Here is a 26,572-nt window from a genome sequence, read left to right as displayed (position 1 = left end):
TTGGGGGAGAAGTGGGAACTGTTAAAAAAGCATTTATTTTTTATAGAAAGTGTGAGGACAAGTAGTACTTTATAAATTGAATGGCCTGTAAGAAACAAAGAGAGAAGAAAAGCCTATTTGTACAGGCAGAACCTTTTTTTTAAATACCACTCAGTTTTAGAGGACAAGTTCCTATTTGGACTCTTGAGGATGTTGATACACGCATCTCTATTTGTTTGATCTTGTTTGACAATATTTTATATGCTACCAGACTCCTGGTTAGAATTGGAAGGGGTAAAGTTCAAAGTTCATTTCTGGGTAATCTAATGCAGCCAAAAGAGCTCCTTTCACCACAGGACCTGCAAGAACACCGCCTACAGCATAGCAAGAGAGCAGAGTCTATCTCACATTAAACCTGCAGAAGCAAACATACCTGATGATTGCATCACCTGAAGGCTGGTGCCTATCGTCCGCACACTTCTTGGTCTATTTTACGATGGGCCACCTCCATTTGAGGATGAATTCCCCTTTCAGCCGTTGAAGCAAGCAAGAACATATACTGGTCACCTGTATATATTGTCCCTCAAATCCTTTGCATCCATGGGATAGCTCATCCCAAGTCAGTCCCTTCCTGTCCTACATCTGATTTTTTACCACCAGAATGGTCAGAACATATTGTAAAATTCTTTCGTTGGACCACAGAGAGATGTGCCCTATCTAAGCTAATATATTATCCTGTCGCAAATGAGCACGATGCCAAGAACCCTCGGAGAATAATGATGCAATCACCATCCCACACAACAGAACATTAACTTAGCAGTCCATTAGGACTCATTGAGAATTGACATGGGATCTTGAACCATCTTTGAGAGAAATAGGTTCAGTTTCAGGAAGAACCCATTTCTCCAATCAAGATAGTGCTTAAGAACGCCTTGACTTTTGTAGTGGTATTGGAGCTGCCTTAATTAACACATGAAAGCCAGCTTAACACACCCAAAAAGAAGCTGACAATGACATTCCTGAAAAGTACATCATCTGAGTTTCAATATATTACAAGGAAACTAAGTCCAAACATAACTTATTTGGTCGTCTCTCCTTGTTCACCCATGTTTACAAATATCATTACCAAAGGATGACAAGGATTGTGAAAACTTGATCATGCTGTTCCAAAACTTGGCTCAGTGTGATTTTCTGGGCAACCAATTACCGTTCAAGTTTGCTTACCAAAGCATCTAAGGGAGGAAGTTCCTTTGTAAGTTCTTGCCAGTCGGGCATGCCCTGTATGAAAAAAAATGAAAGAGAGCTAGCAATTAGAACCTCCTCTCAATGACACCCATCTTTTAATATCAAATGATTTTATCTTTATGTTGACTAACTTAAAATGCAATTTTAAAGGCACTGATAGCATCCCCAGAATTCAGAGCTGAGGTGACAAACTTTCACAAATTTTCAAAAAGCTGGGCATACACGTTCAGGATCCTAGTCTTGGACTCTCCCATCCTAATTCCCATCCAAACTGCCTGTCTAGGGATAAGCTCGCCCTGATCATAAACCTTTGGGGCCACTGTCTGTGAGACTGAGATGCAGACCCCTCTGCTCCATCCTACTGTAGGGGACCACACCTCCGGGCCTCTCCCTGGAAGGAGGTGGTGTCGCCCTCTAATGTCTGATGCTGAGAACATATGCTCCTGAATCAAAAGGATGTCCACTGCCCGCCACTACCACTGCCCTCTGTAGATCCTGCTGAAGGATCAGGTACTGTAGTTGACTACGAGCACGGTCATGGAGCCCATGCACGTTCCAACTCACTATGGTCCAACTCATGAGGATGGGGATGCAGAAAACAAGGCTCTCCTGTGAGTGGGTGCTTGTTTCAGAAAGACTCCCTTATGTGACTTTGCCGGGGGTTTGGAGGGCGAGTAGTCTGTGTCTGTACGCGAGTGTACCAAGGTGGACATTGGCTCAATGCCAATCTTCCGTACCCACTCATCATGAAGGAGACTTCCACCCCGAAAAACTCCGCAGACATTTGGAGTGGCCAGTAGTATGCTTGATCAAACTTTGCCTCAAGCGGCAATCTGATAACACCTACCGCCAAACCGCACATCGGCTTCTCCCGCGTGAAGCACAGCTGAAAATTCACCTCAGCACCATGGGTGTGTCAAAGGTTAAGTCCCTGTGGCCCCATCCACTCGTCCATTATGCGTGAAATCTTATCTCCCAGCATAGCATCAAACACCACTGGGGACCACGTCTCCAACCCAGTGGAGGCGAATTGGGTGTGTCTGGGAACCCACTTCGTTGATCAAACCCCCTTTTCGGGGCTGCAAGATGACAAGCATTACCTCCAGCAGGGTAAGAGTCCGGAATCTCTAGATAATTCTAGGGTCCCAATCCCCTGAAGTCCCGTGGTAAGGGACGCCCAGGCTGGAAATTGGAAGCTGCTGGCCAGGATGACGAGCTTCTTCCATGTGGCTCCCTCCCCGAATGGAGAGAGGGGACGGGATGCTGCGATGAGGAAGCGAAAGGGGGCATTGTCTTACCCTTGTCCGCTGGCAGGGGAGGGGGGGGAGGCTGAAGAACTTGCTAAGGAGATGGAGGGAAGGGCCGGGGGGGATGGGGGGGATGGGGAGGCCGAGGGAGGGGGATGGGTGGTGAGGATGACCATAGCAGGAGGGCCAAGGGGGGGGGGAGGGGGCAGGGGGAACTCAAGAAGAAGGGGGGGAGTGGAGAGGGAGCGGGATCTAGGGGGAGTAGGGGCGACTACAGGCTCTCCTTACTCATCAAGCTTGCCGGGGCTCTGAATCCGCTTCTCCTCAACCACTGTCGGTCTAACGTCCTTAGTCTCCGCCATCGCAGCATCAGGAGCACCTGGGGCTTGCTGTTGATACAAGGGTGAATGCAGACGTTGGACCTCCATCACGGAAAGTTCACCTGGCTGAGCAGTGGCTCTTGCTGTTTGGGGGGGAGGGGGGGGGTCCCCACGTATGGGCTCCTACTGCTCCTCCTCCTCAAGTGCCTCTCGAAATACTCTCTCTCTCTCTCTCTCTGCATCAAGGCCTCTACCTGCGGTGCTTTCGAGCCTGTTTGCTTGGTTTCTTCTTTTTAGCCTGGGTCTAGTCCCCTTCTGAAGGGGTCACCAAGGGGTCTGAGACTCTTGCTGCTCCCGTCTAGGGGGGTACTGGGCTCTAGCCTACTGACTTTGCCTGCTCTATGGGGGTGGAGGGGGAGGAGCTCGGCCTTGTCCACGGGGGCAATCTTTGGCTAGGTGACCCATCTGTCTGTAACGAAGACATTGGCTTGGTAACCCAGAAATCTCCACTCGCTGGCAAAGTGTACTCCCTTCAAGGGTCTCTAGGAGGATCAATTTTGGGAGGGACTCTGAGCTCTCAACCACCAGTCTGATCCTGGGGACCCCGTCATTTGCTACCAGTGATGTGGCCGAATTTGGCGAAGACTCCAGCACAGTGCCAAATGCTCAACCAATGGAGGGGAGGATGGCTCTGTATTCCTTTGGAAGCCCCAAAAGCGAAGCGTAACCGAAAAACGGGGAACATGGTCTGTCGTGTCCATGTCCTCCACTGTAAAGCCATGGTACCAAGGAGAGAGGTACACCAAATGCGGGCCAAGAAGGAAAAAGTCGGGGAAGAAAGTGGGAAAGGGGCGGTGGGGTGGCAGGGGAAGGTAGGGAGGAGGAGGCGAAGAGGCGAGGGGAAGGAGGTGGAGAAGGCGGGGAGGAGGAGGCAAGGAAGGCAAAGAGGAGGCGGGGGAAAAACGGAAGGAGCAGGAGGGGGGCACGGAAGAGATGGCGGGAGGATGGAAGAGATGGCGGAGGGTGGTAGAAGAGCAAGCGGAGGAGAGGAGGCGGGGGGGAGGTCGAAGAGAAGGCGGGGGAGGGGGGCGAAAGAGACAGGGGGGACGGAAGAGATGGCGGGGGGGAGGAGATGACGGGGAGGAGGCGGGGGAGGAAGAGATGGCAGGGGGCAGCAGGCTCAGCCAGGCAGCAGCTCCTCCTAAAGCTTACCTATCACCAGCATACATGTAGTGAAGCATTTTTCTAAGCTCGCATTGCCCTAAATTTGCTTGTAGTTGTCGTGCCAGAATCTGTTGTAAGTCATTTTCTAATAAAGCAATCCTACCTGATAGTGTGTGGGCCGCTAGGCGCGACACCTGTGGGGCTAGTTGGAGACTCGATTCTACGGGATCCACCCTTGAGGCCTCTTCTTCAACCTCCATTGCTATAGCTTTGCCTTTATCCATAGAGCCTTAGATCTAAAGTTTTTAAAAAAGAAAACACTCATACTAATCAAAGTGAAATCTTCAAGAAAAACTCACACCACCATTTCCCTGTACTAGGGAATGATCTGCAATACTAAACAACTAAAAATAATAAAACCCGCACTTTGAATGCACAATGAAATTTCGAAACTTAAACAAATCAAGTGCATAAAGAAATAGAGAGCTCCCTGGTCCAAACTTCTGTGTACAGCTCCCCAATCACCTTGATTCGACGTCAAGTCCTTTTGTGACAACAAAACCCACCTAAAAGCGCCTCCAAACTGGTTTTTGTCAAGTTTCGTCCAATTCCGTCAATTTATGGACGGGAAAAAGCAGGATTCCGTCACTCACTAATGGAAATTCCTAAACCATGAAATTTAGGGCACTTTCTGATTGAAATTTCTCTACTCATAATCTGCTCATGATCTCACTAGATCTAGACACCCAATATTGCTTTGCAATGGAAAATGGTGTACTCCTTTCTAATATAACGCAAGCTAAGTCAACAACCACAACGTAGGTCACATAGACATAAATATACCTCTCATCAATCGAATTCTTTGAGGCCTGTCCGCTAATTCACACTAATCATGTACGACATGGCACTGCTGTTTGAAGACCCTTAACCAAAGGCAATCAATTTCATTTACAAGACTCTGACGTCGATACACCAACTGAGCCTCTACGTTGCGCTACAAAACTTCGATATCACACTACTGTGCCATGCTCGTTGCCACGCAGTGCCCACATCATTCCACTTCATTTGTCTGTGTGAGAACTGACCCCGATATACAAACCCTTTGCTCACCGATAGTCAGTAACCTATGAGCCCTCGTGGCACTCACGCAAAAATTGCAAGTGGCTTTCACGGAACAGATCGTGAACAGAAGGAAAGAAAAGTCAGAGGTAAAGTTTTCCATCGCTATTTGGTGAAGTTGCGCAATTATTCACCATTGCAGCGAAGTGGCTGGAAGAGGGTGATCTGGCAGATACACCACAGTTGTTGCAACTTTACCTAGAAGCTTTTCAACTTGGGAAGGACAAGCAAGGCGGTGTCTCTTTCTCTGGGGTGGATTTGTTTGATCCGGAAAGGGGGAGATAGATCAAATGTCCAACAGTGGAGATCGATCACTTTGCTTGATACTACATACAAGATCCTCGCCAAGGTCTTGATTTTGCAATTACGGCCTCATCTTACCGACATCATCCACGACACACAGACAGGGTTCGTTCAGGAGCGTAGCATCCTGGACAACATCTTCACATTTTGGGAGGCAGTGGATTGTTCTAGGGAGGAGTCACAGCCGTTGGCCGTCGTCCTCTTGGATTTTGAAAAGGCTTACGACAGGGTGGAGTGATCTTTCTTGGAGGGTACTATGCGGAGATTGGGTTTCTCCGATAGATGGATTAGAGGAGTTTCTGCGCTTTATGCGGGGAGCTTTAGTCAGATGCTTATTGGTGGACACATGGACGAGGCCTTTCCTCTCTCTCTCGCTTGGTCCGCCAAGGCTGCCCCATCGGTCCCTTCTTCTTCTTGTTTGTTGTGGAGTCTCTGGGCTACTACTTGAGATGACAAGTGGCGGGCCTCACAGGATTGAGGCTCCCAATCAGACAAGAGGAGCTCCTAGACTAGATGACACAGCCTTGTACCTAGAGGGTACCACAGCAAGCTTGTAGAGAGTCAAGGGAGCCCTGGCTATCTACTGTGAGGCCTCCGGTGCGCGGATCAACTGGACAAATCCCATAGGTTTCTTCACACGCTCTAAGGAGACACAGGAGATTCAAGAGTGGGGAAGCGACTTGGCTTCCGTTGGGATACCGCGGGGCCAGACAGCGAGATACCGCGAATGCCAGGTGGGTATTGATATCACAGTAGAGCAACAGATCACCCCAGTCCTCGAGAGTGTTCGGCGCAAGCTTCTCTACTGGAGCTCGGCCAAACTCTCCCTAGTAGGTTGTGACTTAGTGGTATGCCCATCTAACTAGGGGCAAACATTTGTCTACATGGCCCTCCCGCTATTGTCTTGCCCTAGGCGGGCTCTACATGTACTGCATGGTAGGCTTTTACAAGATACCCCCATCCGCTTGTAGTGCTTGAACACTGCCTTAGAAGTTTAAAAACCTTGACTCTCTGGAAGAGAGAGCTCCTCTTGTCTCTCCTAAGCTGTCCAATGGAGTTGGCCCCACAAACAACATAAATAGGTCCAGTCACTCAGATGGACAGCTGATCGATTGGTAGATGACCAAAAGCTCCCCCTCGATGTTTTCCCTCTCTCTCGATGACAGCATGATGTATTTACGTTTCTCTCATCACAGACATCAAAATTGTGTATGGGTGCTCGTTTAGTGGCCTCAACCTTAGCTTTCATTGTATCTTGTTTTTCTCCAATCTAATAGACACTTTGGTCTTTTGTAGATGTTAATAAACTTTCTTTCTTTTTTCTTTCTTTCTTTCGAACCCATGCTAGTTGCCATGACAAGGCCTTGTTGATAGCTACAAGTTAGTTGGCTCAACACACGCTTAGTCAAAGTCTTGCCATCCAGTAGCTCTTCAAAGATCCCACAAAACCTTAGTCTTTGGTGAGGAACTCTTCCATACCTTAACCCTTCCCATCTTGTGCGAGTACAACTAGTTTTAACGGTTTAGGATCCTCATTGAGTTGTCAGCGGTCTCATACCAGTTTTTCAAAATATCCACACCTCGTGAGTACTGGGAGCCATCTAGATCAATGACTCTTCATCATCTAGGTGAGAACTGCATATTGATCTGTGCTATCCTCCTCCCATGCTTGCCACACAACTAGACCTATAGGCACCGAGGTGGTGCTTGTCCCCATAGGCAAGAACTTTGAAAAGGTACCATAGTCTTTGTGAAGTCGAAAGACTCTTTAACTTACCTTCCCTAAAGTGTGAGATAGGTAAGATCTTTGAGATTGCAGCCATCTCACTTCTTGCTGCAAATAGAAGAACTAACAGCTTGTCCAAAAAAAGTAAATTGAAGTCACCTCTTTTTGTAGAAGGGTGTGTAAATCCCCCTGATGAAACATGCAGGGTTTGCTGCCCAGTTTGGTGTAACTTTCTCCTACGGATAAGTGCTCCTTGCTCTTGGTATGCCATCAAAATCTCTTGGATGAGTTAGATCAGTTGGCTGAAGTAGATCAGCCCCTCAAGCCCAAAACTTGCAAAAATACTTTTGGATGTCCTCGATCTAGCCAACCCTAATAACAAGCTTCTCGTAGACATCCTCCCCAATCACCTCAAGTGAAAACCATGCACTTATGCAAGACAATGGAAGCAATCCAAACTCGTGAATAATTCACACGCATGATGAGGATGAAGATCAGTAAGTGAATCTGAATAGATGCTACCCAATCAAGTTGACGTAGAAGCTCCATTAATACAACAAGTAGCCATGCTCTCCTACACTAGATGATAGTAGCCGCAAAAACACCATCCTGAGTGTTGTCCAAGTGCTTACTTGCTTGTTCTCTCTACTCTTCAATTGATGAGGGACTGATGTGAAACTGTGTAGAAGGGGAGTGAAACCCCCACTTTATATAAACCATGTGAATGCCAACTTGATCTAGAAGTAGACCAACCTATCACGTGGCCTGATATGAAGTATGCTTTGCCTCCGCTAGAGCTTTCCCATTATTATAAAATACAACATCATCCCCATTATATAACAAGCACCACACAATCCATCATCACCAATATGTTCTGAGAAGTTATTCAACTCATGTTAAATACAAATTAATTTAAGAGGGCTATCAACATGCTAAAACGCTAAAACCATAGGCTCACCTAGAACTCCAACAATCTTCAGTCTTTATAATTCAAGAAAGTTTCACAACTCTCTAAACTGAGGGAAATGTGAGAATTTGGAGATGGATAAAGCTCAAAAACTTGAGCTGAATTAAGAATGCAAGAATGAGATCAAGAGAGCTATCAACATGCTAAAACACTAAAACCATAGGGGGAGAGCCTAGGGTGAATTAGAACTCGCACAACGGCTAATTCAAACACTAGTTGTGGTTAAGGGGAAAAACCTTGAAAAAGTGCCCCTTGCCTCCTAATTAACTAATATATTGGCCACTACCTAATGACAATATTTCCAACAGCCCCCTGCAGTGACAATGTCCTAGTGTACAAGAAATCATCTCAATCACCAAATGGAAGTCAGCCCAAAGCTTTGTGGAAAGCTTCAAAATTCTCTGTGAATAAGGCCTTGGTGAAAAGATATATAACACTAATGTCTGATCCTCCTACATGTAACCTCTCTCTAACATAACGATATTGGATCTCAATGTGTTCGTGCGTGTAGCAAACAAAGGATTCCGTGCCACCACAATAGCACTCTAGCTATTAGTGAGTATAGGACTACATGGCTGCAAACCACCACGAAGATCAGCCATACCTATTCAACTGTAGCAGTGAAAGCTGCCATGTATTCAGCTTCACAAGTTGAAGTTGCCACAATGGATTGTTTCTTGCTCAAGCAAGAAATACATGAAATGCAAATGAAGAAACAATTTCCCCTGGTGGAATATCTAGTACAATAGCCCAAGCTGAATCACTGAAAGCATGCAAGTTAGAGTTGCCCCATAGAACAAACCAAGAGACTATGTACCTTGCAAATATCTGAAAACACACTTTACAACACACCAATGTTGTGTCTTTGGGCTGTGCATATACCTGCTCAACTGGGATGTCATTGGCTGTCCATATACCTGCTCAACTGCGATACACTAAGCTGAATATCTTGAAGGTATTGCAAAGATCAATACAGCATCCAATAGCTTAACGGTATATATGGCTACATGGGAGTTGAAATAGGTTTGCAATCCTAAAAATTGAGCCTTTGTGACAGTCCCTGAATGTATTTTGACTGGTCAAGCACAATGCCTTTGTCTGTTTGCATAAACTGAATGCCCAAATAATAGTGTAACAAACCCAGTTCAGACATCTCAAATGAAGCTTCGAGATACTTCTTGAATTCTACAATTTTCTCTTCATTTGTGCTTGTAAGCAGCATATCATCCACATATAGGATGATAATCAAAAAATCCTTCTTGTCTTTCTCGACCTAAAGGATAATCTCAGTTGGACAATTCTGTAGACCTTGATTGGTAAAAAATGTTTGTATTTTCTCATACCATGCCCCCCGGAAGCTTGCTTCTCCCGGATTGTGATTCTAATTCTAAGCATCTTTAAAGATAACTGCACAAACAGTCCCAAAGATTCATGTGCTGGGAATTATACTGCAACAGCAACAGAAAAGTATTCCATAATCCAATACTCAGTTAGGCAAATGCAGCCAGAAAATCTCAGTTCTGAACTTATAAAATGGAATTTTCAAACACTACGAAAGAGAATCAAATCTGCCCCAGACAAACCAGTGCTTGGCTCAAACAAAGCACCTCCAAAAGTGATTCAAATGTAACTAAATCGAATCAGAAATTTTCTGTTCCGAAGGTGCCACCACTCCCAACGCAAGAGCTCAACACGGCAGACCTATAATTGCTGATTTGCAACTGTTTTCTCAATTGTTCAACTCCTTGAACTGTGGTCGATTCTGTTAACAACAGTAATTTAGCGAATAAAATCGAGCTAAAAAAGGAGTGTATGTGCTGTTTCCAAGATGAAAACACCACCAGCCAGTGGAACAATTGCTCCAACTCAAGGGCAATCTTGAAAATCAGTCAAAACCCTCCTGAAAATGGATAAACCAGAACCAAAACAGAGGCAGAGGTCGCCTAGGTCAAGGAAGGGCCTAAAACAGAGCATGCCAACAAAAGTATAGGTGCTGCATTAGAAAACCCCAAAGAAACCAGTCAACCAGCTACCAAATAGCTCAAATCAGCTCCAAAAAATGGGGTTTTTGCTGTAGGTGTGTTGCCTCAATCCAACCAGAATCATAGCGCAGGTGCCTCGATCCTCCCGACCACCCCCGAGCACGTGGGCTACAGCTCGACTCATCCATAGGCCCGTTTCTAACCCAGGCGTCCCATACCACCTGAGCCCGTCCAGAGGACCTTCGTTACACCACCTATGATCCGCCATGTAGATGGCCAGAGTCCCGTCCTGTTTATGCTGTGCAAATGCACCATAGGAATGTATAACTATTTCTCTTATGCTATGCAAATGTTTAATGCACCATGGAAAATAAGTGGGAAATAGGGTGGGACCATGGATTTGCACAGTGGGAATGTATAACTATTTCTTTTATGCTATGCAAATGTTTAATGTACCATGGGAAATAAGTGGGAAATAGGGTGGGACCATGGGAAATAGCACTCCGTGCTCTAGACCTCAAAGTGCTATTTCCCACACGCTTGAGAACCATTGAGGCAACATTTCCTTTAAAGCATGTCTCATTTTCCCTTGGATCCTTATGTCATGCACCAAGGGAAAAACATCCAAAGTATGCTTTTAAATAATCCAAAATAGCCATCCTTATTTTTGTTGGGATATCTCAAGGTGTATGCCCCAGGCACACCTTGGTTTCTATGTGTGTGTGCTAGAGGCACAGTTAGGTGCCCATAAGCACTATTAGGTGGTGGTAGAAGCCACATAGGATGATTGAGAGAATTTAGGAGCAGATTGAGGAGATGATTGTGGAGCTCAGAGGTCATCAGTGATGTCAGTGATCATGTAAGAGATGCCTACTTAAGGACCTCATCTTTCTTCATTCCAAAAGCAAGAATTCTGAGTTTGTGTTCACTCCATGCTTTCCTTTCAGTTTACCAACATGGTATCAGAGCCCTTTGATCCCTCCTTGAGCCCATTTGTGCCACATCATCTTCTTCTTCTCCATCTTCTTCTTCTTCATCTTCACCATTTCTTCCCCTTCTTCCCAAATCTTGCTAAAGCTTGTTCTCCTCTGTTTCTCCGCCATTCTCCAAGCCCTTCCTGCTGGAGATACCTCTTGAAGGGGCGAACTTCCACCTACAAGCAATTGAGGAATCATCGTCGCTACTAGTCGCCATTCCACGAAAATCGGCGAACCTGTCTTCTGCGATTTCTCTGTATCTGCTCCGTCTCTCTCTAATTCCTTTCAGAGAAAGCTTCTCCATACCTTGGGCTATCTTGTGTTGAAATCTGAGCAGCAATGGCTGCATATTCAAGGAGAAATCAAGCAAAAACCAGTCGACTTTGACGACGCTCCAGCCAACAATATCGCGCACCATTTCGCCCAACCTCTGTGCTGGATCCTTCAGAAAGCCCCTTTTTCTTTGCTTTGGAGAGTGAGATACAAGCCCTCCAAGTTCAGGCCTCTGTTTTGGACAGTTTTGACAAGGTTATGAGTGTGATGCTACATTAGATGCTACTTTAGCATTTCTAATGTTTTAAAGTGTTAAATAGCATCAGTACAACTGTGGCTACAGCTTTGCTTTAAGTTGCTACACCTGGATTTGCTTGGAAAGCTTTCTTTTAGCTACCTCTGTGAAGCATGCAAGTGAAAGCATCATTGATTTGTAGTATGAAATTCGGTCACAAGTCTTTGCTACATTAAATGCTTATACTTTGAAGCTTTTCAGTTATTTCTCTAGCCTTGTAAGAGAGAAGACACTGCCCAATTCTTGGGTTAGACCCTCTCATGGCTACCATCTTGAATATGGATAAGTTCAATGGTAAGGGCTTTCACACATGGCAGATGAAGGTTAAGTTTGCATTAATGAGAAAAACCTCTGGGGGCTTGTCAAACCGGCTTCAACTTCTTCTTCAACAGCCTCCAATGCTGAAGAATCCTCAGCTCCGACACACCCAGCAAGAGATCCTGCTAGAAAGAAGAAAGCATATGGCATCATTGCTCTTGCTTTAGGAGATGACTATATTCATCACATCTCTGACTTAGAGTCTCCTTCAGAAGCTTTGCAGAAGCTTGACATTATTTTTTGTGCTAGCTCTCACATCTCAAAATTATCACTTAAGATTGCTTTCTTTGAATTGAAGATGGTTAGTGGCACTCCTTTGGCTGCCCATGTCAATTACATGTGGAGTCTCATGACTCAACTTGCTTCTATCAACTCTCCTATCACTACAGATGATGCTATGGCAGTGTTGCTCAAGAGTATGCCTGAAGATTATGATCATGTTGTTACCACTTTGAAAAATCTTCCTAATCCTAATCTTGAAGGTCTTATCTCTGCTCTTCAAGAAGAAGAAAGGCACATGGAACTCCGGAGAGGCAATGACAGCCTATGTCATAAAAATCCAGAAGGGCAAGTTTTCACCTTGCAATCATTGTGGGAAGTCTAATCACCTCTCAAAAGACTGCTTCAAGATCAATCGATGCAAACACTGTGGCAAAAACAATCATCATGAAAATTTTTGTAGAGCCAAAAAGGAAGCAACTTCAAAGACAGAAAATGCCAATCTACTTTCAGTTGATGTGCCTCCACAAGATGAGGCATCCTTTGAAGATTATGCTTTTTGAATCATCTTCATATATGCTCCAGATCTCTCTTTTTTATGTTGAGTCAAGGTACTCAGCCTGGATAGTCCTCCAAAATGAATGAAATAAACTATTGTGTTTTGTAAACACCTCTGGTCACCATATGATGTAGGCCATGTGTATGTGTTTTTTGCTCCATGGTACCTCCTGCAGACATTGTGTGCATGTACATGCAGGGGAGATAACCATTGGAAGGTCTTTTGTATCCCTTTTGTTTACCTTACACCCATGGGGACCCTTGCTAGCTTGAGATCCTAGCCATTGATAGATCCATGACCACCATGAGATGGCATGTGACACCTTGTGCTAGCTGTATCCTTGACATAGCCTGAGGCATTCCCTTGAGGGGGGGTATGTTGGGATATCTCAAGGTGTATGCCCCAGGCACACCTTGGTTTCTATGTGTGTGTGCTAGAGGCACAGTTAGGTGCCCATAAGCACTGTTAGGTGGTGGTAGAAGCCACATAGAATGATTGAGAGAATTTAGGAGCAGATTAAGAAGATGATTGTGGAGCTCTGAGGTCATCAGTGATGTCAGTGATCATGTAAGAGGTGCCTACTTAAGGACCTCATCTTTCTTCATTCCAAAAGCAAGAATTCTGAGTTTGTGTTCACTCCATGCTTTCCTTTCAGTTTACCAACAATTTTCCCGTTTTTTTCTCCATGACATAAGCCCCTAAGTCCCCTAAACTTTCAAGAAAGGATTTGAACCTAAAACCTTCAAGTACACACGATTTTATTTCTGAATGATTAGTAAAAGCAATGAATCTTAACCAACACATTAAAAGGATAAAGCTGCTTTTACTGAAGCTAGATATAATTGTTTGAGTGACGTGAAAGATTTAGAACTCACAATTAATCCATACAAAGAAAAGAGAATTTCTTAGTGGCTCCTCTAAGCGAAAAAGATATAATTATGGGAATGCCATGGCGACATCAATTTAATCCTGGTGTTGACCAGAACACTCACCAAATATGGATCACACATAATGATAGAAGAATTTGTTTAAAGGAACAAATAAAGAATGAAATGAATTCTTTGTTGAATCACACAAAAGCTAAAAGGACTTTCAGGAAAGGTGAAAGATCATTTTTTATTTTGGTTAATTCGATTACGGCCACACAAATTAAATCAAATGACGATTTTAAAGATTTTATCTCGTAATTTTTGGATTGTTTCTTGGACAAATTACCCCCAAGTTTACCCAAGTTTCACCTCCTTGTAGAGCTCCATATCGAGTAAACATTTTAGAACTAAAAGAGATTCAAAGACAAATAGACGAATTGCTAGAAAAGAAGTTGATTAGACTAAGTAGCTCCCCTTATGGTACTCCAGTCCTTTTAGTGAAACAGAAAAATGGCACATTTAGGATGTGTGTGGACTATAGAGTACTGAATAAACTCACCCTCAAGAATCGGTATCCAATTCGAAGAGTTGATGATTTACTTGACAAGTTGAGAGGAGCTGAAGTTTTTAGCAAGATTGATCCTAAATCTGGTTATCATCAAGTTAGGAAGATGTTTACACAACGGCTTTTTGAACACAAACGGATCATTACGAGTTTTTGGCTATGCCATTTGGTTTGACCGACACTCCAACTACTTTTAGTAGAATGATGAACCGAATCTTTCTAAAGCATCAACACTTTGTAGTGGTGTTCTTTAATGACATATTGATTTTTAGCAAGAATATTTATTGATTTTTAGCAAGAATATTGAAAATCACAAGGACCATTTGAAATTGACTTTTTCTCTTTTAAAAGAAAATCAATTATACATCAATCTTGAGAAGAATCTATTCTTTCAAGATCACATTGAATATTTGGGTCATATAGTTTTAAGTCAGAGTATTCAAGTAGACCAAAAGAAAGTGGACACATGTATTTTGAAATTATCTGCACCTAAATTCTCTCAATCATCCTATGTGGCTTCTACCACCAAAAAAGACATTGTCTGCACCACATGCTGCACACATGTATTTTGAAATATGTTTTTCTACATCATGAATTACCAAAAATTTTAGTATCAAATCGAGATTCCAACTTTTGTAGTACCTTTTGGAGGACTTTATTTCAAAATCTTGGTACTAAAGTAGATTTTACTTCAGCTTTCCATCATGAAGCAACTGGATAAACAAAAGTAACGAATAATACTATCTTGGATATGCAACAGATATATGCTCATTCTCAAGGCTAAAATTAGAATAACTATTTCCATTCATTGCAATTTGCTTATAACAACACAATCCATTCTGCTACAGGAAGAGCTCCATTCGAAATAATATATAGAAAGTTATTAACAATTCCTATTATAAGAATTAGTCAAAAGATTGAAGCTGCTGATGATTTTATAAGAAATTATGATCAAATCATGAGAGAAGTAACTGAAGTCATCAAGAGAGCTCAAGAAAAGTATTCTAAACAAGCAACCAAGAAAAGACAACATATGATATATAAAGAAGGAGATTTTGTCCTTTTACGAATTGAAAAGAGGCGTTTAAAGAGTGTTGATAAATGCCCTGCAGTGAAATTAGCACCAAGGTTTTATGGACCTTTCAAGGTCCTTTTCTAAGATAAATTATTTGACTTATCGTTCGGAATTACACGATCATTGGAAGATTCATAACGCATTTCACATTCATCTCTTGAAACCTTTTAAAGGAGAATTACCAACACATCCTATTTATGAAGAGCCACCTCTAATTGTGGATGAAGTTGAAGTTCTTGAGCCTGATTGTATTGTAGATGCTCAGCAAAGAACAACGCGCAAAGGAAAGATTTATAACTCTTATTTATTGAAGTTTAAAAATCATCTAAAAGAAAATGCACAGAGACCATCTTGATATCCTTAACTCATATAAACAAAACCACAACTGAGGTCAGTTGCACCTTAAGCAAGAGCAAATGTTACGAGAAAGTATTTCTCAAAACTCTTACTTCAAATGACGTAAAGTATTTATAAGATCGCACCAGACATGACGGGGGTTCTATTTAATACTTTGGTTTACTCAAGGACACCTAACTAAATGTGTGCCATTAATAATTATCATGGGTGATGCCATTAAGAAATACTCACATTAATAGGTAGTCATTTGTAAAGACCATTACTTAGCATGATTGGCTAATCATTTGATATATAGCATTGCGTTAAGTATTTGACTAATGGTGAATTGGTTTATTGAGTATAGGATATGAGAGTAAACAAGCTCGAAAGAATAAAGGCTAAATGCCATGGTTTTATGCTAGTACTACTAAATGTATTAAATGGCCAAGAGTCATTACATTTTGATAAGGCAGAGTGCTTAAAAGCCTTCCCACTTTTTGGCATGTAATTTTGGATGAGAACGTGAGTAAAGGAGTGATAAAGAGAAAAGTATGGTAAAAGGATGCTCAAGAGAAAAGCATGGAAAAGAGATGTTCAAGAGATGAATACGTAACTTTGTATCAATGGCTCATGCTCTTATTTCAATATTATAAATACTCTTGGTGTGGGATCATGAGCCACACATCTCGAAGGGGGAGATTGTACCCAGTGATTGTCTCTTGTCTTTTCATGAGTTTCCGTGCATATTCAATTTTTGATGCTATTGTATGTGTAGAATTGTTATTCACGTTTCAGTGGAGCTGCGCTGAATTCAGAGATACAAGAGAGCTATCAACATGATACAACCCTAAGGTGAGCGTAGAGTGAGTTAAAACTCACACTGCTACTGAGTCTACCACTAATTGTGGATAGGCGGGGAGACCTTGGAAGGAAAAAGTGCCCCTAACTATCCTAATTAACTAATCGATTGGCTATTTCCTTAACTATTACAATATTTTCAATAGGAAAGCTTGGTCTACAGTTTATTTTTCATCCAAAGCATATTAGCATGGCACACGCTCTTTGAATTAGGGAAGCAAGTTCAGGCCCAATTGCTGAAACAATATATATTTTAAATGAAGATCAATAAATTGGCTGCCACCTCACTGCTATGTTATAACTGGAAGAAAGGCATATCACTTGTATCTAAGAGGATGCCATGCAATTGCAAGGCTACCAAGCTTCATCCGTCTGTTTAAGGGGTAACAACAGCAGATACCCAAGCAGATGTATTTGCACATGAAGAGTTTTTCCTGCACCTGGGGCAGAAATCAAGGATCACAAAGCCGGGTTGCAACAAATCCATCTAGAAAGCTAGCAAGGGCCGCATAATTGTGCTAGCCCAGAGGTGGCAGAAATCACCAAAAGGAGAAGCTCTTATTGCTGCCTGCTCTTCAGCTAGACGGCCTTGAGAGGGACCTTTTAAGAGGAAGGACAATGAAATTTTCAATTAGGACTAGAGTTGCAAGAACCTCAGACATGCAAGGGAGTGAAATCGAAGGACAGTTAAAAATAGAAACAGCCAGGAAGACCGAAGACACCACAAAACAATGACCCTGGTAATCCCAGCGGAAGGGTGGATCATCCGTACTAGGGTTTCTTTGCCATTCACGCAGCCTCCATCCTACCATCTCCTTTACTGGCACATCTAGCTTGCAAATACCAAAACAAGGTGTACAACAATTAAAACACTCTAGAATTTCAGAACAGTGACCCTTGTTAATCACATGAAAGTAGGTAACGTCAGTGCACATGTGCCTGCTTATAAAGTCACAAGAATGTAAGGGATGATTGGTGCAATTACACATAGCAAGTCTTCCAATTACATAGCAATAAACCTTTTGTCTGGATATTCAAGAAAGCCCCAAATCAGCTATAAGAAATTGCATACTGGGTTCTAGTAGATACCACTCCAGATTTTCGAACACGTCCATCAAGGCGCAAAACAATGTAAACATCCTCCCCAGGTTTCAACCCTTCTGCTTGTTGTTGCTCCTGGATCCATCTAAACATATGAAAGTAATGGTGTTGCTTAAAAATTGCTTATTAACGCCTGCAATATTGCTGGGGTCTACAAAGCACTCGAATAGCATGAAAGTGAGGGATTTGAACTTGCACGCCTTATGCTTGCAAACAAAAGGCATTTAGAGTGGAAGCAAAGCAGAATCAAGAATGAATAAAGCGCACATCAATCAGATTTAACTTCCATAACCTGTAATACATCAGTTTTTTCATTTTCCCTCATGCCCTTGACTCCCAAAACTTCAACTTTTAAACCCATAACATAAGTATTCCAGCTAAGTCAATGGGCCTTATGGATGGCAGTTTAGCTCTCTTCCCTAGTACTTCCATGTATTGTCGGAGACCTCATTTTCTGTAGAAAAGAGGGGGCACAGAAAATTAGAGGAAGGGGATAGAAAGAGCAAGAGGCAGAGAGAGAAAGGGGACGAGGGAAGGAGATAGGAGATGGGGTAGAGGGCAGGGGGGCGGTGAGAGAGAGAGAGAGAGAGAGAGAGAGAGAGGGCAAGTATCAGGAGGGAGGAGGGAAAAAGGATTAGATGTCACATCAAAAAGTACCTACATGAGTGGTGGATGCGGACGTATATACTAAATAGTCCCTCCACATTTCCCTCTAGCTCCCACTAGAGTACTACTAATTTAGCAGCTTTATACCCCTTCATTACAGCCATCCCTTCCCATATAATTTTGGACTCAAAATTACATTGTCCGGCTATCACACAAGGGTGCTGAGACAGCAAAGTGATGGTGATCAGCCTAGTAAACGACAGCCGTACTTCTAGGCAAGGCTCTCTGGCTGCCATGATTGTGCATCCCCAGGTATCCTTTCGATCTGATGAGGTATTCAATGTATACCTTGTTTGTGGAGTACTCTGTCTCTGCAACCCACAATGTGCGAGAATATGACCCTCCTTGTCCATAGGTGGCACTCTGGAAGAATGTGCACATGCTGACCCTGAAACACATTGTGGATCTATAGGTGCTTGGTAGCTCCAATCGATACGCTACCTCCCAACCTTGCGGATGATCTTGTAAGGGCCATAACACCGATGAGCTTCAGCAAAGCATAACGATTTTTATGGAGACGTAAATGTACATAATCTCTTTCCTTGAAAACAAAGTGTCTATATATCTAGATGAATCCAGGAACATGCTTAAACTCATCCTCTAAAAACACAACACAGTGCAGTTTCAATCTCATGATAGTCACTCATAAGGTTGAAAACCATAAACTCCAGCATGTATAGCAAGGACTAGCTACTATCACATCCCCACTGACGTCATTAGCGCCCAACAATGGGTGTAGACTATAGTACAAACATATGCTCTCGCACAAACAAATCCACACACCCACACATACTCGAGCATCCATTTATACAAAGTCTTTGTATTGAGTTTCTATAGGCACTCGGAAGGTGAAGGCTAATCAAAAAATTGTCCAAAATCTCTTCATTCAAGCTAAAACTGACTAAACGATTTGATTTTAGTCTCTCCCAAATGAGCATCTACATCTAGTTGATAGGGCATCTAAATCTAAACCAAGTATCTCCTATTTCTGCTTGGCTTGGGCATCTTGCATATTCTCCAAGTCATCCCGTGCTTCCTGGTTTATTACAACCATGTTTCCAATCGAGGAAGGCATTCCCACTTTGCACCCATATATTGCCTCAAACCAGCTCATTCCAATCAAGAGACCTTAGTGCTGTTGTGGCAAATTCAGCAAGTGCAAGACACTTATCCCACGACCTCTAGGTGTCATGACAAAAATGCCTCACCTATTCCTCTACCCATTTGATCACTCTTCCAGATTGACCATCAGTCTCAAGGTGGTATGCAGTGCTAGGGGTGAGTAAAGTCCCCACTACTGTAAATAATTCCTGTCAGAATTGACCTATAACTTTTGCATCTATATAACTGACAATTTCCTGAGGGAATACATGATGCTTAAACAAATGGTCAATGAGCTGCCAAGCAACCTGCAATGCTGAATATCGGGCCTTAATGGGTATGAAATGGGCCTGTTTTGTCAACCTATTCACCACTGCAACAAACCAGCTGGTAGTTTGCTGTCCACTTTATTTTGCTGGCATGGCTGATTACACCTCCCCACAAACCTTCCTAAAAGGCACTCTATCTTACCCTCCCATACGCCTTTGTGACACCTATATGTCCTCCTTAGGGGGGAGAGTGCATTTCCCTCAACACCAGCTGCCTATATTGAGAATCAGGAACCAGGTAAATTTAGTTCAAGAACCACGACAACCCGTTATGCAATTTAAAGTTAAGATGATCCTGGCTTTAGGGCTCCTGCAATTCTGAAAAGATGGCTGCTGTCTTTGAATTCTCTTCTTGAATGCTTGAGTTGACTTCAGTCAAACTGACTTGGCCTTGGTCAAAATGGCTTGACCCAAAGTACTAGTTTATTTTTGCATTGGGTTGCCGAGCAAGAATTATTAGCCATAGTGCATGCCTTAAGCACTTGGAAGCACTAGCTTTTGGGAGCTGAACTTACGGTCAAGACAGATCATCAAAGTCTTAGATATTTCTTGGCATAGACTAAGCTCTCAGAGAAGCATATGAGATGGGCAGATTTGCTGTCCATGTTTCATTTTCACATTATTCATACACTTGGGGCTCAAAACAGAGTGGCAAATGTACTATCTTGAAGGCCTCAAGTCAATAATGTCACTGTTGCTTATCATCAGAACTTAGCAAATATGCAGGCTCAGTGTGCTCAAGATACAGATTTTGGGGAGACTATGCAACGGCTGCAACGTGGGGAATCAACCAGCCACTACTCTTTAAAAGATGGATATCTCATGAGGGATCATTGTTTGTGTGTCACCCGGAATATGAGAATGAAAATCATAGAAGAGTGTCAAGCTGCACCATATGCAGGCCACACGGGCATTGTCTCCACAACCCAAGCTTTGGAAAGATATTTTTTTTGGTCAGGAATGCGAAAGAATATACATCAATTTATTTCAGAATGCTTGGTTTGTCAAAAGATGAAGCATGATAGGCATAAGACACTTGGCTTGCTAATTCCCTTACCACCAAGGCGCCCTAGGAAAGTATAGCTATGGATTTTATTTTTGACCTTCCAAGATCAAGGCATGCAAATGATGGCATATGGACTATCATCGATAGATTCACCAAGCACACACATTTCATACCTGTGCGGAAGACCATAAAGGCAGACCATATGCCAAGGTGTCTCTAGCACAAGTTTTTAAGAACCATGGTATGCCTAAGTCCATAGTAAGTGATAGATACCCCAGGATGACCAGCCTATTCTAGACCAACTTCACAATGCTTTATTTACTGAAGTGTTATGTGGCTTATCAGAAAACAGAGTGGGGACAGTACCTCCCACCGATTGAGTTTGCCTGCAACCACACTATCTACAGCTCCACAAGAAAGCCCCATTTGAGGTAATTTATGGGAAAGTGATTTTACCACCTATCTTGAGGACTAAAGATGAAATATTCACAGCTGATCAGTATGTCAAGGATCTCAAGACAGCATTCAGCCAAGTCCAAACAGCAATTGAAAGATCTCGTGAGAAACACAAAAAGGCTGCAGATAAACATAGGAGAGCACTTAAGCTCCAACAAGGTGATTGGGTACTTCTAAAGTTTGAGAAGGCTAGGCTCCAAAAGTTAAAAGAGCTGAAAAAAAGCTGTCTACCAAGCCTTATAGTCCTTTTTGTGTCAAGGGAGAAATCCATGAGGTAGCTTATAGGTTGGAAATGCCAGAGCACAGGAAGATTCACAATGCATTTCATGTGAGCCTTCTTAAAAGTGTCATGGACCCGAGCCTATAGACCTGTCTTGGAAGAGCCCCCAGAGGTGGATGAATTCGAGGAAATCCTCCAACTTGAGTAGATAGTTTATCATACAGTAAAAGGGTTTATCAATATCTTGTCAAGTTTAAAAATTATTCAGCTTCAGATGCCAAGTGGATGGATGAGGATTCACTTTTAGAATATCCATCAATCCTCAATGTGCATGTCACGAGGGTGTGATTTATGGCACATGCATGTTGCCCTGCATGTGGGCAGGACCGTGGGAAAACAAGAGGCGAGGTCAAGGGTTGCTTGATGTGCTACAACCCTAGCATTTGTGCCTTGGGGGCAAATGAGAGGTCTATGGCCAAGAGGGGCCCAAAGAACCTTAGGAATTGAAGTTAGTCATTGGTGGGGTTTTAAAAAGGCCCCACTAGAGGGGGCCTAGGGGCAAATGAAAGCCCATGGGGGCAACGTAAGACATGGGCTGCCACGTGGCATGCCCGACAAAGTTGGACTCTTATGCACAAATCAGCCGTACAGTTTGCATGGGCCTGTGAAGGGGCTGGTGTTGGCTTACTTCACAGCTCATGTGAGCTATTTGCAGAGGCTTTGGGCTGCATGTACAAGCATTTGGGTCAAGGATGCTCGGTGCAGCTAACTACTTGGCAATGTGAACAGAAAACTAGCAGGGAGTTGTGCATTGGCTCGTGGAAGAGCTTGGGATGAACTCCGGGCGGTAAACGGTTCACAAATGCTCTCTTGTGTTTGCTCGTTGTAGGAACTCATGCATGCATGCAATAATCAGAGAACTAGAAACACAAAAGGTGGCAATCCTTTATTCCAAACTTCACAATGCAAAAGCACTCCACTCACTCTAACAGATGCTCATCCATACGGGACTTGTTGCATCTGTGTACAATCAATCTCCTATCACAAGAGAAGACTATGAGCTTCTAGCACTCCGAGCTCATCCACAAACAATCAGAAACGATAGCTCCAAGATCGATGTTGATATAGAAGTCATGGAGGATCTGCATGCAGTCGTAAAGAGGCAGAGACCTGTGCCTGCGCTTCCATCAAGTAGCAAGAAGAGGTGTGACACCTTAGCCGCTTCTAGAGTCACCTGAAGGTCAACTCTCATGAGAGCTTAAGGGCTCACGACCCTTCCATGTTGCATACGCCTCAGAGAAAATGACCATCACCTTCTTATGGAACCACGTAGAAGGTCCTTCTAGATTGTGCCACATGGCACAACTCCTCCATCCCTTCATCGACCTTAGCAAAGCCCACTACTCCTTAGAGGTTTACTTATCACACTAATCATCACAAAAGCTAACATACCCCCCAAAAACCGAGAAGGGGTGAAACACAGAATACTATGAACTACTACAAACAATTGCCACGTATAGCAAAAGAACTGCTCTCAATCAAAAAGTAAAACTGTTGTCGTGCTCCAGATCGATCACTAGCATTGCAAATGCACTTGATACATTTTCTTTTGCCAGACACGCTTGTTTTCTCGTCCCTTGCTTCCAATCAAAAGCTTTCTTGTAACAATTTTTCTCAATGTGTCCTTCTCGTCCATAGTAGTTGCACGTAAATTCCTTCTTACCTTTGGCCTTGACTTTTACTGAGAAATCTTGATCTCCTGCACCTTGTTGGATCATTAATGCCCGTCTTTCCTTGCTCAGTAGCATAGCTACAATATCATGAAAGGTAAGCGAATCTGAATTGAGCTTGTGACGACCTCCGAATACCTTGAAAAAAGACTTGTCAGTAAAATAGCCTTAGCATCATCATCCTCAATACGTACATTGAGCGCCTATAGTTGCTTCATAATGTCTTGCATTCTATTCAGATGAGTAGCCAGAGAATCTTCATCACCCATTTGCAATGCAAACAATTCTTGCTTCAACATTATCTTCGAATTTCGTATTCTAGATCCGAATAGCGTCTCAATCATGCTCCAATTTTGAGCAGTAGTCTTGGCAATATCAACATGATGAAAGAAATCAATCCCAAATGCTCGACCCAACAGACCTAACACCTTTTCATTCTTTAGATCCCAGGCTTGCATTTTTTCAAGCCCTTGATTGGTTGTTGACATGACCCCCCACAAGCCCTTCTCCATGAATACTAAGCGAACAAACAGTTGCCAAGAGGGAAAATTTCTACCATCAAACTTTACCACCGAGGTATCGGGAAGACCAGACTTGGTGGGCTTCGACCACGCATCCATTATTGCAACAATAGTTGTCCACACAAATCAGCAAGTAAGTCTATTGCAGGAACCTTCCTCCTATGATTGCTTCGAGGTCTCTTGAGATGTCTAGGAACTCTGATAACCTCAAAATGTGGTGACCTTCTAAGAATTATTTTCTTCACATGCAGATGTCGATTTCTCAAACGCATGAGACCTACTCTCGACTACTTAGAGAATCGTTGCAACACTCTCCCTACAAGTCGACTTGCTCTGATACCATATGTAGGAATTGATGCATGCATGCAATAATCAGAGAAGGAGCAACACAAAAGGTGGCAATCCTTTATTCCAAACTTCACAATACAAAAGCACTCCACTCACTCTAACAGATGCTCATCCCTACTGGGCTTGTTGCATCTGTGTACAATCAATCTCCTATCACAAGAGAAGACTATGAGCTTCTAGCACTCCGAGCTCATCCACACACACTAAAGAATGACAGCTCCAAGGTCGTTGTTGGTATAGAAGTCGTGGAGGATCTGCCTGCAATCGTGAAGAGGCAAAGACATGTGCTAGCGCTTCCATCAAGTAGCAAGAAGAGGTGCAACACCTTAGCCGCCCCTAGAGTCACATGAAGGTCGACTCTCATGAGAGCTTAAGGGCCCACGACCCTTCCATGCTTGCATACGCCTCAGAGAAGGTGGCCGTCACCTTCTTATGGAACCACATAGAAGGTCCTTTTAGATTGTGCCACATGGCACAACTCCTCCATCCCTTCATCGAGCTTAGTCTGGAGTTTAGGGCCTCTCAATTAATTAAAGAAATACCCCAAGAGGCGCCAAGGTTTGGGGCCACTCTGTGTCTTTGTCTTGGTACAGGGGCACTCTAGCTCCCAATCTGCTGGTAATACTTTTGCTGAATTGTTAATGTAACAGTGTTTCTGGTTGCTTGTTAGTTTTTACTGCCCCTTGATTTTATTGAAGGCCGCCTTTAGTACATAAAGAGACTTTTCAGTAAGGAACAACTGACTAGAGCCGAGTGACTAATAAAGAAAATATATTAACTTTCACCAAAGAGCAATTGCATTGAACCCAGTCAAAGACCCACCCTTGGCCACGATCAAGGAGGGTTGACTATGATCAATCGAAGAATTAAATAACTGACTGAGTTGACTTCGATCAAAGTGACTTGTCCTTGGCCAAAATGGCTTGGCCACAGTCAAGCACGTTTGACTTCGGCCAACCAAAGTAACTGCTTATTTTTGCATTCGTTTGCATGGCGACGTTTGACTTCGGCCAACCAAAGTAACTGCTTATTTTTGCATTCGTTTGCATGGCGGGGACGCTCACAGAGACTAGGAATAGTCTAGAGTATTTATTTGGAAGGGACCCTTGGTTGGAAAATGTTCTAGGAATTGGTCAAAGGCACCAATTATAGTAGTTCCCAAGGGAAGGCATGGGCAAAGATAGCTACTATTTTTAGAGCCCTGTGTCGCAGCACCTGATTCAGTTCTGGCGGAGGCTTGTTTAGTTGGCGAAGATGTCGAAACCATTGTAATCCTTCTTCCAAGCTCTTTCTATAAGCTGTATGTAATAAAAGTGCCTTCGGGAAGGGTCCAGCCCCTTTAGTTTTGGGCCCTTGATTGGTGCACTATGAATAAATCTCTCTCAACATTCTCTATCAAGTCCTTATTGCTTGCGCTTAGGAGATGGAGCATGAAGGTGAGTGATTGATGCGAATGTTTAATAGAGCAAGCAATGGGATCATGTGATAGAAACCCTCTCAGTCGGGTGTGACTACGAACGCATTTTACCCCGCGAGGTCCACTAGAATCCCATCTCTGCTCCCCATGTGCCATAAAGGTACATTTGCTGGCTTTTGCATAAAGCTGAAGCAACCTCAAAATTTCCAGCATTTGGTTGACATGCTCAATGTGCTCCTATTTGCTCTTGCTGTATGCCATGCAATATTTTGTTCATGATTGCCTAGAAAGTAGCTAGTACATTCGTAAACATCATCTGCAAAGTCATAATCATGAGAGAGTTGGATCCTCACATTTTGGCATCTGCTAATCATATGATGTCCATTAGCAACCTCAACTCTCAGCCCATGGTCTAATAAGTTCCACCTTCTACAAGGTCTGGTGTCGATGAAACTGTGTGCGCTCCCGCTGTCCACAAGGATGTGAACAATCCTGCCCTTGATGTCACCTTGCGATCTGAGTGTCTTGATAGTCCTAACACCCATCAATGCATCAAAAGATATTGAATAAAGTACCGGCTGAGCATCCCAATATTGCTCCTCCTCATGGACATAGGGGCATGCCCATCTACTAGTATCATTCCGTGCATGTCATGGTACAGCAGCACGGTGCTGAACTAGGAGTGCGACAGAGAGTAACTCTGTTGGGCTGAAACCTGGGTGTGCCCTCCAAGCTAAGTATTATTGCTTGGATCAAAGGGAGAATCAGAAACACTCCTTGACTCAGGTGCCTAGAGTTTGTCCCAACTCTTGTGCTCCACCTGTCTCCTCATGAGTCCAATCAAGGATCTCAGAAGCATCCACCAACTCCTCATCATCAAAGAGCTCAATGATCATGCTCAGTTTGGCTGTCCTAATGTTTCGCATTTTGCAAATCTCCTTGTGCTTGGGAGTCCATTTCTCGCCACACTGAACGGATTGATTTGTCTCTTGGCTAGGGATTAAGCATGTGAAGGAATCTTGTGAAAAACCCTCTCCCTCAAATTCTCTTTTTAAAAAAATTTCATCTACATATGTCTTAGCTCTATCCATAGCTTGGCAGATGATTGATCTAGCCAGTTCCAACATTCTCTGCATCTGGATTATACCTCCGCGTCACTAGGTACTTTTTGTGGAACTCCCACTGTAGTTGGATTAGCTGGTCTAAATCCATAATTCAGTTAGATTATGGGTCTCATATTATGCATAATGTGTAACAATGCATCAGTGACTTTAAAATCCT

The 26,572-nt window shown here is 43.3% G+C and overlaps 1 protein-coding gene across 2 annotated transcripts in view; it reads right to left on the bottom strand.

Annotated features, from left to right (window-relative positions):
• Positions 1-204: 204 nt before the first annotated feature.
• The window catches only part of LPA1 (tetratricopeptide repeat (TPR)-containing protein), a 97,947-nt gene continuing 71,579 nt past the window's right edge, over positions 205-26,572 (bottom strand). For both annotated transcript variants that reach the window (XM_087373253.1, XM_087373254.1), the window contains exons 8-9: positions 17,486-17,582; positions 205-1,257 (exon numbers count right to left, since the gene is read on the bottom strand). In XM_087373253.1, the coding sequence (XP_087229379.1) occupies positions 1,183-1,257; positions 17,486-17,582 (172 nt within the window). In that variant the 3' untranslated portion in view covers positions 205-1,182. The remainder of the gene's footprint in view (positions 1,258-17,485; positions 17,583-26,572) is intronic.

Source organism: Dipteris shenzhenensis, chromosome 4 (assembly GCF_047967505.1).
Source record: "Dipteris shenzhenensis isolate YYH24624 ecotype China chromosome 4, Dip_SZ_1.0, whole genome shotgun sequence".
NCBI lineage: Eukaryota > Viridiplantae > Streptophyta > Polypodiopsida > Gleicheniales > Dipteridaceae > Dipteris > Dipteris shenzhenensis.
This window is presented reverse-complemented; position numbering and strand designations above follow the sequence as displayed.